General features: G+C 41.8%; 2 protein-coding genes across 3 annotated transcripts in view; one reads left to right on the forward strand and one right to left on the reverse strand.

Annotated features, from left to right (window-relative positions):
* AVEN (apoptosis and caspase activation inhibitor) overlaps positions 1-13,467 on the reverse strand; it is a 103,236-nt gene extending 89,769 nt beyond the window's left edge. The window contains exon 1 of the mRNA XM_083839391.1: positions 13,130-13,467. Coding sequence (XP_083695517.1) covers positions 13,130-13,384 — 255 coding nt within the window. The 5' untranslated portion in view covers positions 13,385-13,467. The remainder of the gene's footprint in view (positions 1-13,129) is intronic.
* Positions 1-16,172, forward strand: part of CHRM5 (cholinergic receptor muscarinic 5) — a 56,606-nt gene that overhangs the window by 34,465 nt on the left and 5,969 nt on the right. The window contains exon 1 of one of the 2 annotated variants that reach the window (XM_083839389.1): positions 13,613-15,006. The exons of the other annotated variant lie outside the window; for it this stretch is intronic. Within the exon in view, the coding sequence (XP_083695515.1) occupies positions 15,001-15,006 (6 nt within the window). The 5' untranslated portion in view covers positions 13,613-15,000. Of the gene's footprint in view, positions 1-13,612; positions 15,007-16,172 lie in introns of those variants that run through there. 2 annotated transcript variants of the gene reach the window in all.

Here is a 16,172-nt window from a genome sequence, read left to right on the forward strand (position 1 = left end):
GCAGCACTTACCCACTAGTTTGGCCAACTGTACTGATAAGCCACATCCCGTGTTCGAATTTCTTGCAGTGTTAAACTTGGTTTTCCAAAGCCAATTTTGTTTTCTGCTTTCCATTAAAGACTTGTGGATTCCCTGTTATTATCCCTGCTCCACAAAATACACGTGGGCACAGGGATGTTCTCCGTTGATTTTACATATTTTTATATAAAATATGTAAAAATATGTACACTGATTGGCAAAACTTTCAGCATGAACTTTAGAACATTTGTGACTAGTTTTTAGTTCCCTTTCTCACTTGCTTCTTTAAGAAAGTCACTGAGGCGTGTGAAATGCATCATTTTAGAGGTTCAAAATACAAGTACTGGTGTTTGGTTCACTGTGAGAAATTTTTCTATCTTGAATTTAAATGAAAACACCCAACATCTGTCACTTTTTCAGATCAACTATCACATAATAACAGCATATTGCAAACACACAAAAATATTCACATGATAAAAACTAATGCTGTACAAGGAGATACTCTAGTAATCTGAAACCCTAAAAAGGCAGTACATAAGAAATTCAAAAGTAAAGCTTTCTGCTTTCCTCCCTCTTTCACCGTGTCTGCATCACTTTCGGTAGCATAGTCCTTAAGTTTTTCATCTTTCATTACTAATACACTGCTATTTTCTAATTGTAATTCCTCGTGCTACTGAAAAAACTCAGATTTCTACTACCCTTCTATCAACAAACTGGCAGACCCAGCCATGACACATTTTATTAAATTAGGTTGCATTAATACATTTCTAGCTGTGGCAACAAAGCAGTAGTTCTACAGTTACAAATATCCTCTCTGGGGGATATTTCCAGAAAAGGGTATCAAAACCAAATAATTTTTAGGACTAATACACAGCCACATAGCAAATAAGTGAACAATAAATTATATAAAAGATGCTAAAGATAAAAAGCAGATTGCCTAACATGCAAATGAAATGCATATCTATATAGCTGAATGAAAAAAAAAGTCACTGAACAAACAAGCAGGACGTATGCATTGAATAACACTGATTAAAAAAAGAATTGAGTCACACTAGACAAAATACATGTTATGGCAATGGTACTTTAAAAAAGATACTATTCTCAGCTCCCAGGGTTTTAAACAGCATTTCTGAGACCAATTGAATGGTCTGATGGACCAATCCTGAGACTAAAATGAATTTATTTCTTTAGACCATTAAAAACAGAAAAAATGCAGACAGTACTAACCACCTACTTGATGAACAGACACCTAAACCTTCTTTTTTCCCTTTTGTTTTCTATGATGGGAGAAATGTATGGGCTAGTCACCAAAGCCCAGTTTTCCTCCTTTTCCATTCTCGTAGTGAACATAGGGATGCAAGAAAAGTGGAAACGAGCAAAAAAGTAATTCACCAAGGATACACCTCCAGACTTCTAAAGGTTGCAATCCCTGCCTCATAACCTAGGCAGGATTTCAGTGGCAGCACAGCCAAACTGTGCAGAAAAGCAGCCACCAACTCCCCCCGTTACCAGCTCTCCTTGTGCAAGTCTGGGCACTGAACTCCCAGCACAAACTCGGCGAAAGGAGGAACTAAACTGCTGGAGCTCCCTCGGGCACCACGCAGCCTGCTGTCCCGTAACACAGCAAGTCACTGCCAACCGCCCTGTTTGTGGTACTGCCACCAGAGAGGCTCGCGCTGAATCCACAGGCAGTGTAATTCAACATACAGCTGTATGCCTGGGCATGCGTTCCTGTGATGCTCCTCCAAATCAAAAGGCAGCAACAGACCATAATACCCCATTTTAAGCTCTTCAGTAGCTCAGAGACAGCCTGGTTAGTAGCACAGCTCCCAAAGCACTATATCCTCCAACTGCTGTACTAGAACTTCAGAATTAACAATAAGTATGGTTAGGGTTCTGCCTATATAACCAAATATCAACGTAACACCAATTAAAAAACACTGAAGACACACCACACTGTCCTGACTCTGTCAGAAACAGAATTTTACACCACCAATGTGTGACATGCACTTGGTCTCAGAGCAGTCACCCACTGCAGGCAACAGAAAAACAAGGGTTTATCAAAAACACTACATCACCGCTGTACTTTTTTTTTTTAAAAACAAATAGGAAATCTTTTTCTGCAGATCACATACATACTCATTAGAAAATAGTTCAGTTTGCCATGATGACCTGACAATAAATAGTGATGAGGACCAGTGGGAAGTACCAAAACAAAGCATCCCGAAGGTATTTTGTCCATAAATACAATCCACATTCATTCAGCTACTGCAGAACTACAGCATTTTACCCAGAAAGCGGAAATAAAGTCAATTCACTTATGTGCACAAATGCATTTCAAGTTGCACCTCCCACATCTCATGAGAATTCAGTGGCTTGACATCCCCTGCAAGGGGTGACCTAACCTGATTTCTCAGACCTGCTTTGTACAGCAACCGAAGGCTCCCAGCAAGAGAAAATGACCTGTAGCATACCCAGCAGGCACACGCCCAAACACCACGCGCATACACACAACACAGAAGCAAAAATCACTTTGCATCAATTCTTTCTTTCATTCCTGCTCTATCTTTATGACAGCATTAAGTTTCTGCATAAATTACAAAAAGACTGAAAAGAAGGACTTGAGGGAAATTCATTTCAAAGTATTTAAAGTCCGGTGGTAGGTCGCTTATCTGAGAAATTAAAAAACTCGATTGCTTTGTATTTGAAACTGAGCAGAAAGCAGACTGCGACTTGAACTTTTTCTTCTTCTCCACATTCTCCAAATCCTTCATTTCATTACTGATTGCAGATTCAAACCTTTTCATCACGCTCTCTCTGCATCTAAAACAGACTCTACGTGTCCACTGACTGCCATTTTAGCAAAAAGCATCAGTGGTAATGGTTCTGTAATCTTGTGAACAAGCTGTTACTAATGTAAACTGGCAGCTACAAGGATGATTTTGCCATACATTTTGAGGAAGAGACGAAAATAGTGCATTACTTCATTAAGAGAGATTTTTTTCTGCCCAAACAGCATTTTACAGGGGCTAACAAAGGATGCAATAAGGCAAGAAAATAAACAATTATTATTGATAAGTGCATCAATACGCTTTGCTGTCTCACTGAAAATAATTACACCACTTTTCATTATACTTCCTCCTTCAGTGTTGCACGTTATTTAGATAAGATTTTTTCCCCTTCCAATTATTCAACAGAAAACAAGCATTTGTAAAAGTCACTTCATTGCCATTCTTGGCACACAGCTTAAACAAATCAGTATCGGAATTTGCAGATCCTTCTGCTTTTATGTGGTTTTGCTCCAGACTAGTATAATGAAATGTAAAGACCAAAAAAATGATATTTAATATTTTTGCATTGCACCTTATGATTTTTTTGTCAGTATTAATAAGAGATAATATTAATATTAATTAATATTCATTAATATTTGGCGTTGCCAAATATTAAATCCATTCCACTATTTAGTGGCATACATGAAAGAGTAAGTTAAAAAAAAAGAATTTTTTTTTCAGAAGCACTAGTTGGTGGGTGAGGTCATACACATGTTTTTATGTTCACAATCTTCTCATATTAGCATATTTACCTATTTGGGCCTTTGTAGTGAGTCTCCAGTGACCTTTATGCACTGTCTCTCATTAACAGAAACAATTTACTTCCTTACCTAGCCATCACATCTCCTCCAGTACAAATACAAGTTTATATTATTAACTGTTTTTTCAACAGTTGCCAACTGAAAAGGAAAAAGCTAACATTTTTTCTTATTTAGACTAAAGAAGTAAGAACCTCCAGAGAGGTTTTTTTCATGAAAAGAGAAAAAAAACGGCAAAGAGTAATCCTCTTCACTAGTTTGCACTATTGGTGACCTTTAGAGAGACCTACCAAAGCTAAAGAGAACCTTATTAGCAGAAAGGGCAATGGAGAGAACAGGTAGCATGAAGAAAAAAGCTTTTATTCTTTACTGTACTGGATAAGAATTTTTAAGAGATTGATGAAATCCTAAAGACTGCTTCATAAATGTTGTATACTAGAACTCATCACTTTGGGTTAGCTAAAGATAGAATCAGCTATGGCAGGGACACATTCTTTTCTGAAACTTCTATTTAACATAACAGGAATGATGTGCCATTTAAAAGAAAAAAAAAATCATGAAGCTCACAGGAAAGGTTTGGTTTTGAAGTTTCTGCCTAAAAATTGTTACTGTTCTTCAACGCTCACACTGCAAGATTCTAGAAGCTGTCTTACTGACTTAAACAGCAAAAATTATATATGTGTATATATATATTTCACCTTAATTTTTCAAATGTCTTGTGGGTAATTCAACCAAATTTGTCACATGACTATAACCTTTAGCTTCTCTAAATCCAACATGCATCAAGAGACAAAGTAGTGAAGAACCACTGTCCAAGGTCCCCAGTGCCCTAACGCCAGAAAAACAAGATGTTAAAACACCATTTTATTCTGCCATTGGTCTATAGAGTATAATTCTAAAAAGTAAGAGCTAGCGTACAGCATCGCCCTGACCCTTCAGGCAACTCCATTGTTAAGAAGCTCCAAGAATCATTTAGAACTTGCTGAAAACATGCACACATCCAAATTACCAAGAAGGGCGAGGACTGGGCTATACTCATGATCCACAATTCCAGGACTTTATGTGCGCATCACGTCTCTACTTACAACACAGTTTGCACTGTTTGCCAGACCTAGGTGCACTTTGCATATCTACAGCCCAGTAACTGCAGAACTTCATATGCAGTTTGCAAGTGGTGGGCTCTGGTCAGTGCTCAACTGCCCAAACAACAGGCAGACAACTTCAGCTTGGGTCCCACCACAAGAGAAACCACTCTGAGTCCATTAGTATCGGGTGTATCCCAGACAAATTTGTACAAATATATATATATACAGACACATACTCATTCTTGACAGTAACTCAGTAATGAATATGCACCCAGTTAGCAACAATAAAATACTATGAGCCAAGCCAAAAACACTGAAGGAACAAACCTCTCATTAGCACAATTTGGTTCTGAATTTTACCTCCACAAATAAATTGCACTCTGGGACAATAATCTTCTAACACCCTTGCTAACTGAAGGCTGAAGTGGAAGGAAAAGAAATAATGAGTACGGTACCATTTAAGCTTCTGTTGCTTCCACGGGCATGACGCCTACTGCTAAAAATTAACAGGAACATAAGTCAGTGAAGTAAGCAAAGCAGAAAAACCTGAGTAATAGAGTCCAAAAGAGAATACAGAAAAACAATGGCTTAGTTTGTCAGGCAACTGGAAAAAACTCAAGCCATCAAAGTATACCAATGACAGAGCAGTAGCCTAGGAAATGCCATGGCCCAGAATCATCACTCTGCTCTCTACACGTCAAAGACCCTGGCTATTTCAGAGTTAAAGAGAAAGTCTGTACAGTTATCCTCTGGGAAAAGCGAAGCAAGAATAGAAGCAGAGCCTTGAGGCGAGGTTCTCACACACTCCAGCAGATTCACTGGTCTTACTAGCAGGATGCATTAGTCAGTCTACCTGCTGAAGAGTTAAAGCATTATTTTAAAAAAATAATAGTGATAATCATAAAACACCACATGCATGTTAAAATACAGATGAATGGCTCACATGAAAGGGAACTGTAGAAAAGACTTCTTTCCATGCCTTACCATAGAATTACACAGGCCTAAAATCCTTTGATTATGCAAGCCAGTAAGAAATATTCCTTTGTGCTTGCTACAAGGCTCCAAACCACCACTGAATCAATCATCTGTGATTTTCATGTTTCTTTAAAATACAGGGAAGCCTTCTGATGGCTACATAAGGCCATGCAGCACCATCAGGCTGGCTGCAAACCTCCAGCAGGGCTCCCAAAACTACCCAGTTACATTCATGGGAAAGCAGGAGCTCTTTTAGAATTGCCTTTGTGACCATAAAACTGTTACTTAGTTGAGTTACAGCACTGCAGAATGAGTTTTCAATTAGATTTCTTCACTTCTAGAAATTTGTTGCTTCTTTCATCACAACTACCTCTGATCTCCCATTTCATGTACCCACACCAATCCCCTCACAATGTTCTCCGGGACCACTGACACAACCAGAGCGACACGACACAAGCAACGTGTTTAGCTCAGAGTCCACACGTGTTCCCTTTGCACAAACAACTTCTCTTGGAGCTCTGCTTAGAGCAAACGCCCTGTGGCGAGAAGTTCCACTGGCTCATACGCACATGTGGTTTTCGCTCACCCCACCGTGCATTCAGAACACACCTCCCTGAGGAGCGAGGACCCCCACAGCTGTTTGAGCAGCAGCTCCTCGCCCCTGGGGGTCGGGCAGCCACCCACCCTTCCTGCTGGTCGCTGCTAGCGCCGCTTCATCAGCTGCCACGGCACGAGGTGGACCACATAGACCCTTAGGTGAGCTGGCTTAGTTTTTCCCTCAGGGCTGAAACTGCAGCTAGATAGGATGACGAGCACTTGGGAGAACTTCTCCAACACTCGAGCCATTACCTTTTGCCTTTCCTCTGAATAACACCCACTACATCGTACGTGATAATTAAATCTAAGTAATGGCAGGATTCAAAATTGTCTTTTGTACACCTAACAAAATATGAAGCTTATAAAGTTATTTGTTTAAGCTAACAAAAGTTCAGGATCGTCTGTTTCAAAGTTATCCAATTACTATCTCAGAGACTGAACGAAGAAAAGTGGAACAAAAACTTCCAAATAGGTGAGGCAGGAAAACAGAAAGGCACGGCCTTCAGAAATATATATATATATATATATGTAAAGAGCTTATTATAATTAAATTACAAAAAAAATCATGTCAGACATGAAGCTGTTACGTAGTACTGATGCTGCACGTTCACCTATGCAACAGGACTTTTCCAGTATAAGTGTTTCAAGTTAAATCAGAAGGGAAGTTGGCAAATACAATGAAAGAATAACAATAAATCTCATTAAACGTTTCCATGCTAAACAATCAGGGATTATCACAGAACAGTGCATTCCCTGGCTCTGTGAAAAGGAGGTTTCTCTACTGGCTGGCAACTGAGAAGAATAAACTAACTTTGGCTGGACAAAAAGAGTTTTCCCTTTTTCCAATGCAGACAGCCTGGAAAAAAAAAAAAAAAAAAGCTGCGGCAAGCAGTTACACAGGAGCTGAGCAGGCTCAGCAGCTTTCACCATATTCTTAAAACCTCTGACAATATTTTTCTACACTGATCTCCATATACTTTCTACATAACACATTACACAGTCTATCTACCCCTTCAGTCACAATTTTTATTCCCAATGCCCTACTTAAACCTCCTTATGAATACATCTTTCTTCTTGTCCTACCTAAAACATTTTATTTCTGATCGGTTTGCAGCAACCTTTCTACTTAATGGAGTACTCCTATTCACGCTTCCCCCAAAATATCCTCTTTTCCAAACTGAAAAAAAAAAAAAAATAGATCCTCTCAACTTTCCTCTTTGGTCATAAAGAATAGGAACAGAAATAGAAATGTTTATTTCAGTTAGAAGTGACCTACAAATTATTCTCCAGTCCAACTGCCCAACCGCTTCAAGGCTGCCCAGAAGTTACAGCGCACTGTTGAGGGCATTGTCCAGATGCCTCCTGAAGGCCGACAGGCAGGGGCACCAACCACCTCTCCAGGAAGCCTGTCACAGAGTGTGACCACCCGCACGGTGAAGGCATTTTTCCTGCCGCCCAGCCTGAACCTACCCTGGCACAACTCTGTGCCCTTCCCTCTGATCCTGTCATTGGCTACCAGTGAGGAGAGATGGGCACCTTGCCCTCCATTTCCCCTCCTTGGGGATCTGTCAAGAGCACTGAGCTCGCCCCTCAGCCTGCTCCTCTCCAGCCTAGGCCAACCCAGTGTCCTCGGCCTCTCACCCTGCCGCAACCCACAGGCCCGGATCCCTTTCTGCAGGGCTGCTCTCCTGCTGCTCGTCTGCCGGCCCGTACCTGCACCCGGCATTACCCCGCCCCAGGTTCTAAACACCTGAACCAAAACGCATCTAAACAGCGTTTACCCTCGTTGAATTTCACACCATTTATGATTGCCCCATGCTTCAATGTACCTAGATCCCTGCGCAAGGCCTCTTGTTTTTCCCCCGCTGTCAAAAGCACCTCCCTGGGTAGTTCAGCCAGCAAACTCCAGACCACTGACAGGAAAGTTGAAGAGAACCGGCCTAGAGTTCAATACCTGCTCATCTATTAAGCTGCCAGTTGCTTTCTATAGAATTGAAGCAAAACCAATCGCATCCTCCTGCAGATTTTTCCTACTTAAATATAGTTGTGTAAAACGTGACCTTGAGCTACACCTTCCTGCAGTCTCTTTCTCTCATTTCTTGAGGCTGTGCTGAACGCCAGCTCTGTGCTCCACCCTTCTGCCTTCCCTTTCTTAGCACTGCCTTCACACTGTAGAGCTATTTCACTCCTTCACCAGAATTATTAACAGAAATACTGAATGCACGCGGATACGGAATGAAGCCTTGCAGAATCCCATTTAACAAACACCAATTTGACACTTGAACCGTGAAGAAGTTCCCAACCACTTGTTCACACAGTCATCAAGAGGCTTAATCTAAATCAATACACTCCAGATAAAGCAAGCCACACTTCAGTCAGGCAGTCAGTGGCTCTTCACGCCTCAGCACAGTAGAGAAACTCCTGTGAAGGGAAGCTCTTCGCACCTCATTAGTAATTAAGTACAGCTCACAAATTGACATACATTGATCTAAATAAGTTTTTTCCTAGTTGCATTGTAGAACATTAACATAAAGCATCAAAAGATGTGTTGTTCCAGGTATCTATTTCTTCTCCTACATGCACAGGATGTGTTGCAGTGCTCTACAGGAAACCAAATGTGTATGTATTTGAAAAATCCAAGCTTTTGTTACTATGTAGCTGCCTATGAACAGATTGCTTCTTGCAGTTGCTTAGACTGTAAAGTTTCAGCAGGTACTAATGGGGAAAAATATATCTGATGTTGATAACATTAGTTTTAGATAATAAAAATTAAATAAATTTGATGATGTCATCTTGAAACTGTTAAAGAGTGAATGCACAAGGTAAGAAGGAACGCACTAAAATCGATCTATTCTACTTCCACTTGCAACTGACACCCAAAGTCAGAAAAGGAACATCAAAATGGACCTGCCCATTCCAACTGCACTTCAGTAGTAGCATGCATCACATGCACACACAGTGTATAATTTGTGATAATTGAAAGAAAGTTAGAAGAATATCTTACTTAAACCAGCCAGAAGGACGTGGTCAAGGACCATCAAAATAAAGCCCAGTATCATGCCCACAAATTTTGCTTTTTTTTTTTTTTAAATAACCTATATTTTATAGAGAGCTGTTCAAAGTAGTACATAAAGTACTATAACAGTACATAATAGTACAAATCAGTACAAATAACAGTCCACAAAATCAGGTATGAATTATAAGCAAAGTAGAGGAGTTAGGATAAAAGCAGATAACACTGGGCCAATTTCAACTGGATCTTTTACTTTGAGCATTATAATTTCACATTACTAAAAATGAATAATTGCAAATGTGTTCTATTTATTTAACATAGATTAGATAAGTTAAAACAGACAGAAGCAACATAAAATTATTCAAGCTGACAGATCTGCAAAGAAGTCTGCCATTTGGTAAACCAGCTGGTCATAATCAGACTTCAGATTAATACTATTTTTGAAACAAGGATGCAAAATCTTCAGCATTCAAGCCAGTTAAATCAATGTGCATGCTAGTTATAAGGCTGAACAAGTGCTATGCTTTTTCTTTTTCACAAGAAATGAGCACTTTTCCTCCCAGTTCCTAAGCCAATTCCACACTTCCATGAGAAGCAGAATCTTGCTTAAACAGCACTGTGGAGTTCCTCAGAAAGCTATTTCCTTAATAGCTGGTAGTAATCATGAAAGTTTTAAAGATTTTGATCCACATCTAAACCCATCACAAGAGTAAGTCTATTATTTATAAACAAATAGCACCCTGATCTCCTTCTACATTATCATCCAGCAGAGAGGGAGAGAACTGACTCAGCAAGTACTGGGTCTTGGCAGGATTTGAAAGCAGCACAGCTATTACTAAAATAAAAAGAATTACAGCATGCTTACAATAGTGTACAAACATATAAAGTGGTGTCCAGCATTCACTGGCCCACAGAAACCTGAGATGCTAACATGACACCACCACTGTGCTTTCTTATCCCTGTTGTGCAGGTCAAAAAATAACAACCTCCCGTAGCTTCAAAAACAGGCTCAGGATCCACTAAATTAAAACATCGAAAAGACAAATTTTGAAGACGAATATTGGTTTCAAATGAATGCAAATTACTAAGGAATATTACTGCCAAAACATTATGCAATTTCACGCCAATTTCTAGCTCACCCTAAAAATTGGTAGGTATTTCCAAGTTTTTTAATGAAGTTTGGTGTTACTGACACTCTTATGATGCTTTCCTAAACCCATTCACCTATACTTTTACTTGCATTTTACTGCTCTGTCTATAGCAGGCTCAACAAATCCAAATCCAGTTATTTTAATGCAATTTGATGTAGATTTTGTTTTAAAGCTTTTCATAATTGAAGATATTAAAAAAAAATAATCTCAGACAACAACTAAAGGTCCAGTAATCACAAAGTACTTCAATATCTAGCTTAGCAGCAATAGTTTTATAAACAAATAAGGTAGAAATAAATTAAAATTTATATTTTAATAACTTTTAATTATGATTCTAAATGATATTTTTTCAGGCTATAATACCAGATTATCTCAATTCTGATTACACAATGCTAGAAGAATCCTAATCTAGTAAGAAAATTCCTCCAAAATGCCAAACCAACACCAACACTGGGGAAATGCAGCATAATCTTTCACAAATTTTACCCTGGAAAGCAAAAGGGCTGAAATTGCCCTACAAAACCCTACATATTACAAAATTTCAGTGTCCTCCACCTCCCTACTCCAGGGAATTTCAAGGCCCATTTGAAAAAAAAAAAAAAAAAACAAACAAAGATTTTTCACAGAAGGCTCTGGGTTCCCAGCACACAGTCAGAAAAGTGATGGGATAAACCACTCACACTACAAGTATTATTACCTGGCTCTCCAGGTGTGAAATTTACACATCACCACTTGAAAAGCTCAGACCCCCTGCAGCTGAAAACCAGCAGGGTTCCCTCTCACACATACCGCTTACTCTGGGTCAGGCTCCCTCTCGCTGAGCTGGTGCACTTGTCTAAAACAAGCGACCTCACTGAACAGAGCGAGAAATAAAACGGGGCAATTTCCTGCCAGTTATGGGCTGGATCCATTCAGAAACACAGCCTAGCTTATATCAAAAATACTACAAGAGATCTCACGTTACCGCACAGATGGAAAAATAGAGAGCAAGAAGGACCTCCGTTTTGTAAGGGGTAAACATTCAGGCTGGCTCAGACTAACACTAGGCATCACCAGCTGCAGGTTGCCACAGCTGTCGACACTATGGCTAGATCACTGGGAGCACGTCAGTAAATGCAAGGTCTGTGACAGGTGTGCTACAAAAGTATATGGTGCTTAATGCCAAAAGACTCCAGCGTAGGACAAGCATGATGCTTAAATGTTGATTAGTGGAGCTCTGGGAAACCCTTAGATCTTGCTTCACTTTTAAACGCGCAGCCCATACAAACAAATGAAGTCACTGCGCTAGGCAGTGAAGAGTATATCAAAGTCAGTAACACAGTGATCAGGCAAAACGTATTGTAAATTGCCCCCCAAAAAAATCTTTGAACTGCTTCCTAAAATACTTCGAACAATAATCCAGATGAAAAAGCATACATATGATGTTTGATTCCCTTACTGAGTAAATCTTTTAAATTATTAAACGTGTCATGCTGGGACAATTACAGCACTACTGGAGAGAACATAGATATAGATGTGTTTTAACTTAGAAACAGACCAACAACTCAAAATCAACTCGGGATGCTTTTTTCAGCTAATACCGGTACTAAACTTCTACCCTATGCCTCTGTGGCTCATGAGGGAGCACTACTGTTTCATATCCAGAATCCAAACCTGTCTGCACACATCAGTATGAAATCAGAAATCTGTATTGCGAACAACTGAAATTGCCAACTAGTGCTCTAGGTAACAGTATCAATCCAGCTGCATTTTTCTGCTTAAAATGAGTGCTAAAATGTATCTGACTGCAGTGACAAGAGGCCAAATATTTTGCAATTTTTGAAACCCATCAGCAACCATGGGTGTTCTAATACAGATAAAACATTGGCTGGGTCCAACTGAAGCCACGGCATCATAAAAGTCACAGTGAATCTAATCAACCTGATCCTGAAAATGGGGTAGCAGCTGGCCTGTCTACATTAGGACTCCCAGTGCTGCCAACACCAATCAGCATTAGGTTGGGATTGCAATCTTTTTGCCATTCCAGGGCCAATCATGATTTCTTGTTTGACCAATGCTAAAGAAAACAAGACAATCTGAATGTCATACTGTCAAAGCACTTATCCCCAAATTAGAATATTCTATTATAAATTATTTTTTAAAGGTATAGTGTTGATCTCGTACTACGGTGGGTTGCATAGAGCATTTTAACATCTCCAGAGCAAACTGACAGTGTAGTTGTGGTACAGGTAGGCGGTAGGCACGTTTGTGTTACCTTTAACCTGTTAAAATACTTTCTATTTAGCCAAAGCATAGGCTTCAAGTGGGATCAGTGACGACGTGTTCGGGTGAATCAGATACCCACTCTGCAGGCTGAGCACGTCCCCGTGTTTTCATTGCCAGTACCACTGGCTGGACAAGACACGCGCTCATTTCAACTTGTAATCAACTGCGTCAAAAACGCTCATCAGTTCATCATCTCTATTTGCAAACAGCGCTGCATTTCCCAAACGAGGCTCGTGCTTCACTGTACAAGCGGGTTTGGCCCGAAGCCCCATCCCGGCTCCCTCCCCAGCACACACGTTTCAGCCACGCCACGGGGCGGCGAGAGGCCGCGGAGCCCGCCCGGCCCCACCGAGGGGAGGCAGCGGCCCCGCCTCCCCCCCCTCCCGTGCCGCGGAGGGCGGGCTCTGCTCTTCCTCCTCCTCCTCCTCCTCCTTACCCGCCGGTCGTGGTGGTGGGCGGCAGGCGGCGGTGCTGCCCCGCGGCCCCGGGGCTCTCGCCTGCCCCGACCCCCGCCTCCTCGGTGCCCGTGAGCGCCGCCTCTTCCCCGGCCCCCGGCTCCTCCTCGGCCGTGGCCGTCTCCGCCGCTGCTTTCAGCCGCCGGCTCGGCCGCCCGCTCCGCGCCGCCCGGCCGCCTCCGACCGTGCCGCCCGCCTTCCCTGCGGGGCCGGCTGCCGCCCCGCTCCGGCTGCATGGCCGGGCCGTGCCGCAGCGCTCCGCAGCGCACCGCCTGTGGCCGGGCCGGCCTGTGCCGCGCCGGTCCCCGCCTACTCCCGGAAAGAGGCCGGTGGCGGAGGCCGGCAGAGGGAAATGGCGGCGCCGCGCGGCGGCGGCACCGGCCGCAGGGGCGGCTCGCGTGAGGCCGCGCGGGCACCGCGCCGCCGAGGCCCGGTTACCTCCGCCCGGCCTGCAGGCCCGTCGCAAATCTCAAGTTTTCCACACATGCTTAAGACAAACAACAATGTATTCCGTGTTCAGAAAATAGACACCTTGGTGAAAGCCGAGTAAAGTTAGTGTTCTGTATTACGTGAGGCAAAAAAAGTAACCCAGCCCAGGCTGACAGCTGGTTGTATGCAAGCCTGTGTGACAGAAAGCCTGGAAAGTGATCCTGCACACTCCCAAAGTGTGGAGGACACAGACGACGGACAGGGGAACAGCTTTGTCCTTTATAGCTAGGCTAGTTTGTACGGCTGTGTCTGAGCTACAGCGCCCATCTTGGGCCCAGGGAGGTTCCTCAGTTCCCCTCCATCACGCTTGCTCCACTGGTTTTACTGCACATGCTGTCACTTGACAGTACACATTAAAATATCAATCTGTTTTTGCGGAGTTTTTAAACCCGGTAATCCTTACAGCAAAAATGCTGCCAGAACTCCCACACTGTGAAATCATGGGCTCTAGTGTCTCTGCTCTGCCACTGCCCATGGTAAGGGCTGCTTCTGGGGCACAATGCTCAGCAAACCAGTAAAATTAGCATGACTGCGGTGCCACACGCAAGCAAATAAATCAAGTAATGGGGAGCTGCACTAGCAAGCACGTTGCACAGACATCCAAATGATTCCATGTGCAGCCAGCACAGGCCTGGCAGACCTAGCGCTGAGCTAGAGCTAATAAACCCTATCGAACCCAAGCTGTGCTTGCATCTGTGGCACAATTTATCTGTGACATGAACAATCTGCCTGCAGATAACTGTAAGCTGACTATATGCACAAATTTAACAACTCACAGTAATTAGTACTTACAGCTAGTATGAAAAAAAATATCCGTAATATTTGGCAACAAATAGCAAATATCATTACAACTCATAAGTGTGAGGTTCATGCATCAATAATTATGAGACAGATAGCAAAGTCATGATATTGTACATGTGCATGTAGAGTTTGTAAATTAATTTTGATCTCCCTATTATTATCATCTATTGTGATAGACAATTAACATAAATTATGTTACCATAGCACACATAAGTCCCACTCACAGACACTATTGCCTTGAGTGATACACAAATAGAGAACAAAAGGTAACACCACAAAGTATTAGCACGGAAGTACGAGACAAAAGATGATGCGGCATGAGGAGATGATGAGAGTGGTCAAAATGCCAAGAAGAGATCTTTTCATGCTAGCAGCTTAGCTTCTGTCAATTTTTATAGGCATCATAGTAAAACAATCCATTAGGGAGGGAACATGATGATAATGAGTGTTTTACCTGGTGATAATGACTAAGTTTTTGTCATTGATTATAGAGAGCTCATACCAAGCATGAAGAACAACACCAGAGAAAGCAAAATGTATCTGAAAAAAATAGTAGGTGAACATGAAGGTTTGTATTACTTGCACCCTGTTGCAGTAAGAGTGGCACGTAGAAAGAAAATAAGTAGGGAAGGAATGTAAAAAGCCTTCAAAAAAAAAAAGTTTCACATAATACAAGAGAGAACCACTGTAAATGAGAACCACTGAGATGAGTTGTTAGCATCTCCCCCAAATGTTTTATTTTGGGCTCCCTTTGTGATGCACTTAACCTTCACAATACACCTCTGACTTCCATTTATACATGAATTAAAATTTCTATACCATATTATCTGTTGCCCTTACCAAAAGTCATTTCAAACCAAGAACAATCGTGTTGGGGCAACACCAATTTCTACTCCTTTTGCTCTGTGGTCTGCAGTCCATATGGGATAGCTTCAGCAGTCTTTCCTCCTAATTCCTAGTTTTAGACAGGGCAAGAAACCTAAGAAGGGAGCATCCTTGCTACCTATGACAAAAGACAAAGCATCACAATTTCTATTCTCTATTATTTTGAGAAAGATGGCATCATTAGGGAAAAAAAAAAGGGGGGGGGGGTGGAGGCAGAAGTTCAAACAATCTCCTATAATCATACTAACCGACCGCTCAACCCCAGGTGTTAGGCAAATGTAGAAGGCAGCCAATTAGAGGTTCATCCATGTGCCTGTTTGACATTCATAGCTCACGTTTTTTTAAGACTGTCTCAAGCCTTTCGTGAAGTCTTGCAACTTGCACAAAAAGCCTGGTAGAGCACCGGTAGCGTTTCAGTTATGTTACCTGTTGGGGCATGGAGCACATCCCCCTTCTAGGAGCTCTGGTGACTTAAGTTCAAGCTTAGTTGGCTGAGTCCAAGGTCAGCTCCTTCACTGGTATGAGCTGTTATGAAGAAGGTGAGAAGTGAGGGCCTCCCTCTCCTTTTTTCTAGTAGACATCTGTTGATTACAGAACCAGGATGAAAATTCTTTCCTCACTTGGGGCTCGTTAGGACTGCAGTGGCACTTCAGCTATTCTTGGCTGCTAGACTGGCTCTTGAGGCCACAGGAGCCAAGCATACAGATGGTCAACATGCATATATTATGATTATTGCTAGGCTGCAAGGCCTACACATGAACTAGAATCCCATTGAGCTAGTCTCGACATGCATCGTGCATAAACATAATACACTTGTATGAACATCTAAATATAAGACAGGAGATGACA

The sequence above is a fragment of the Anser anser genome, assembly GCF_964211835.1.
Source record: "Anser anser genome assembly, chromosome: 5".
In the NCBI taxonomy this organism is placed as follows: domain Eukaryota; kingdom Metazoa; phylum Chordata; class Aves; order Anseriformes; family Anatidae; genus Anser; species Anser anser.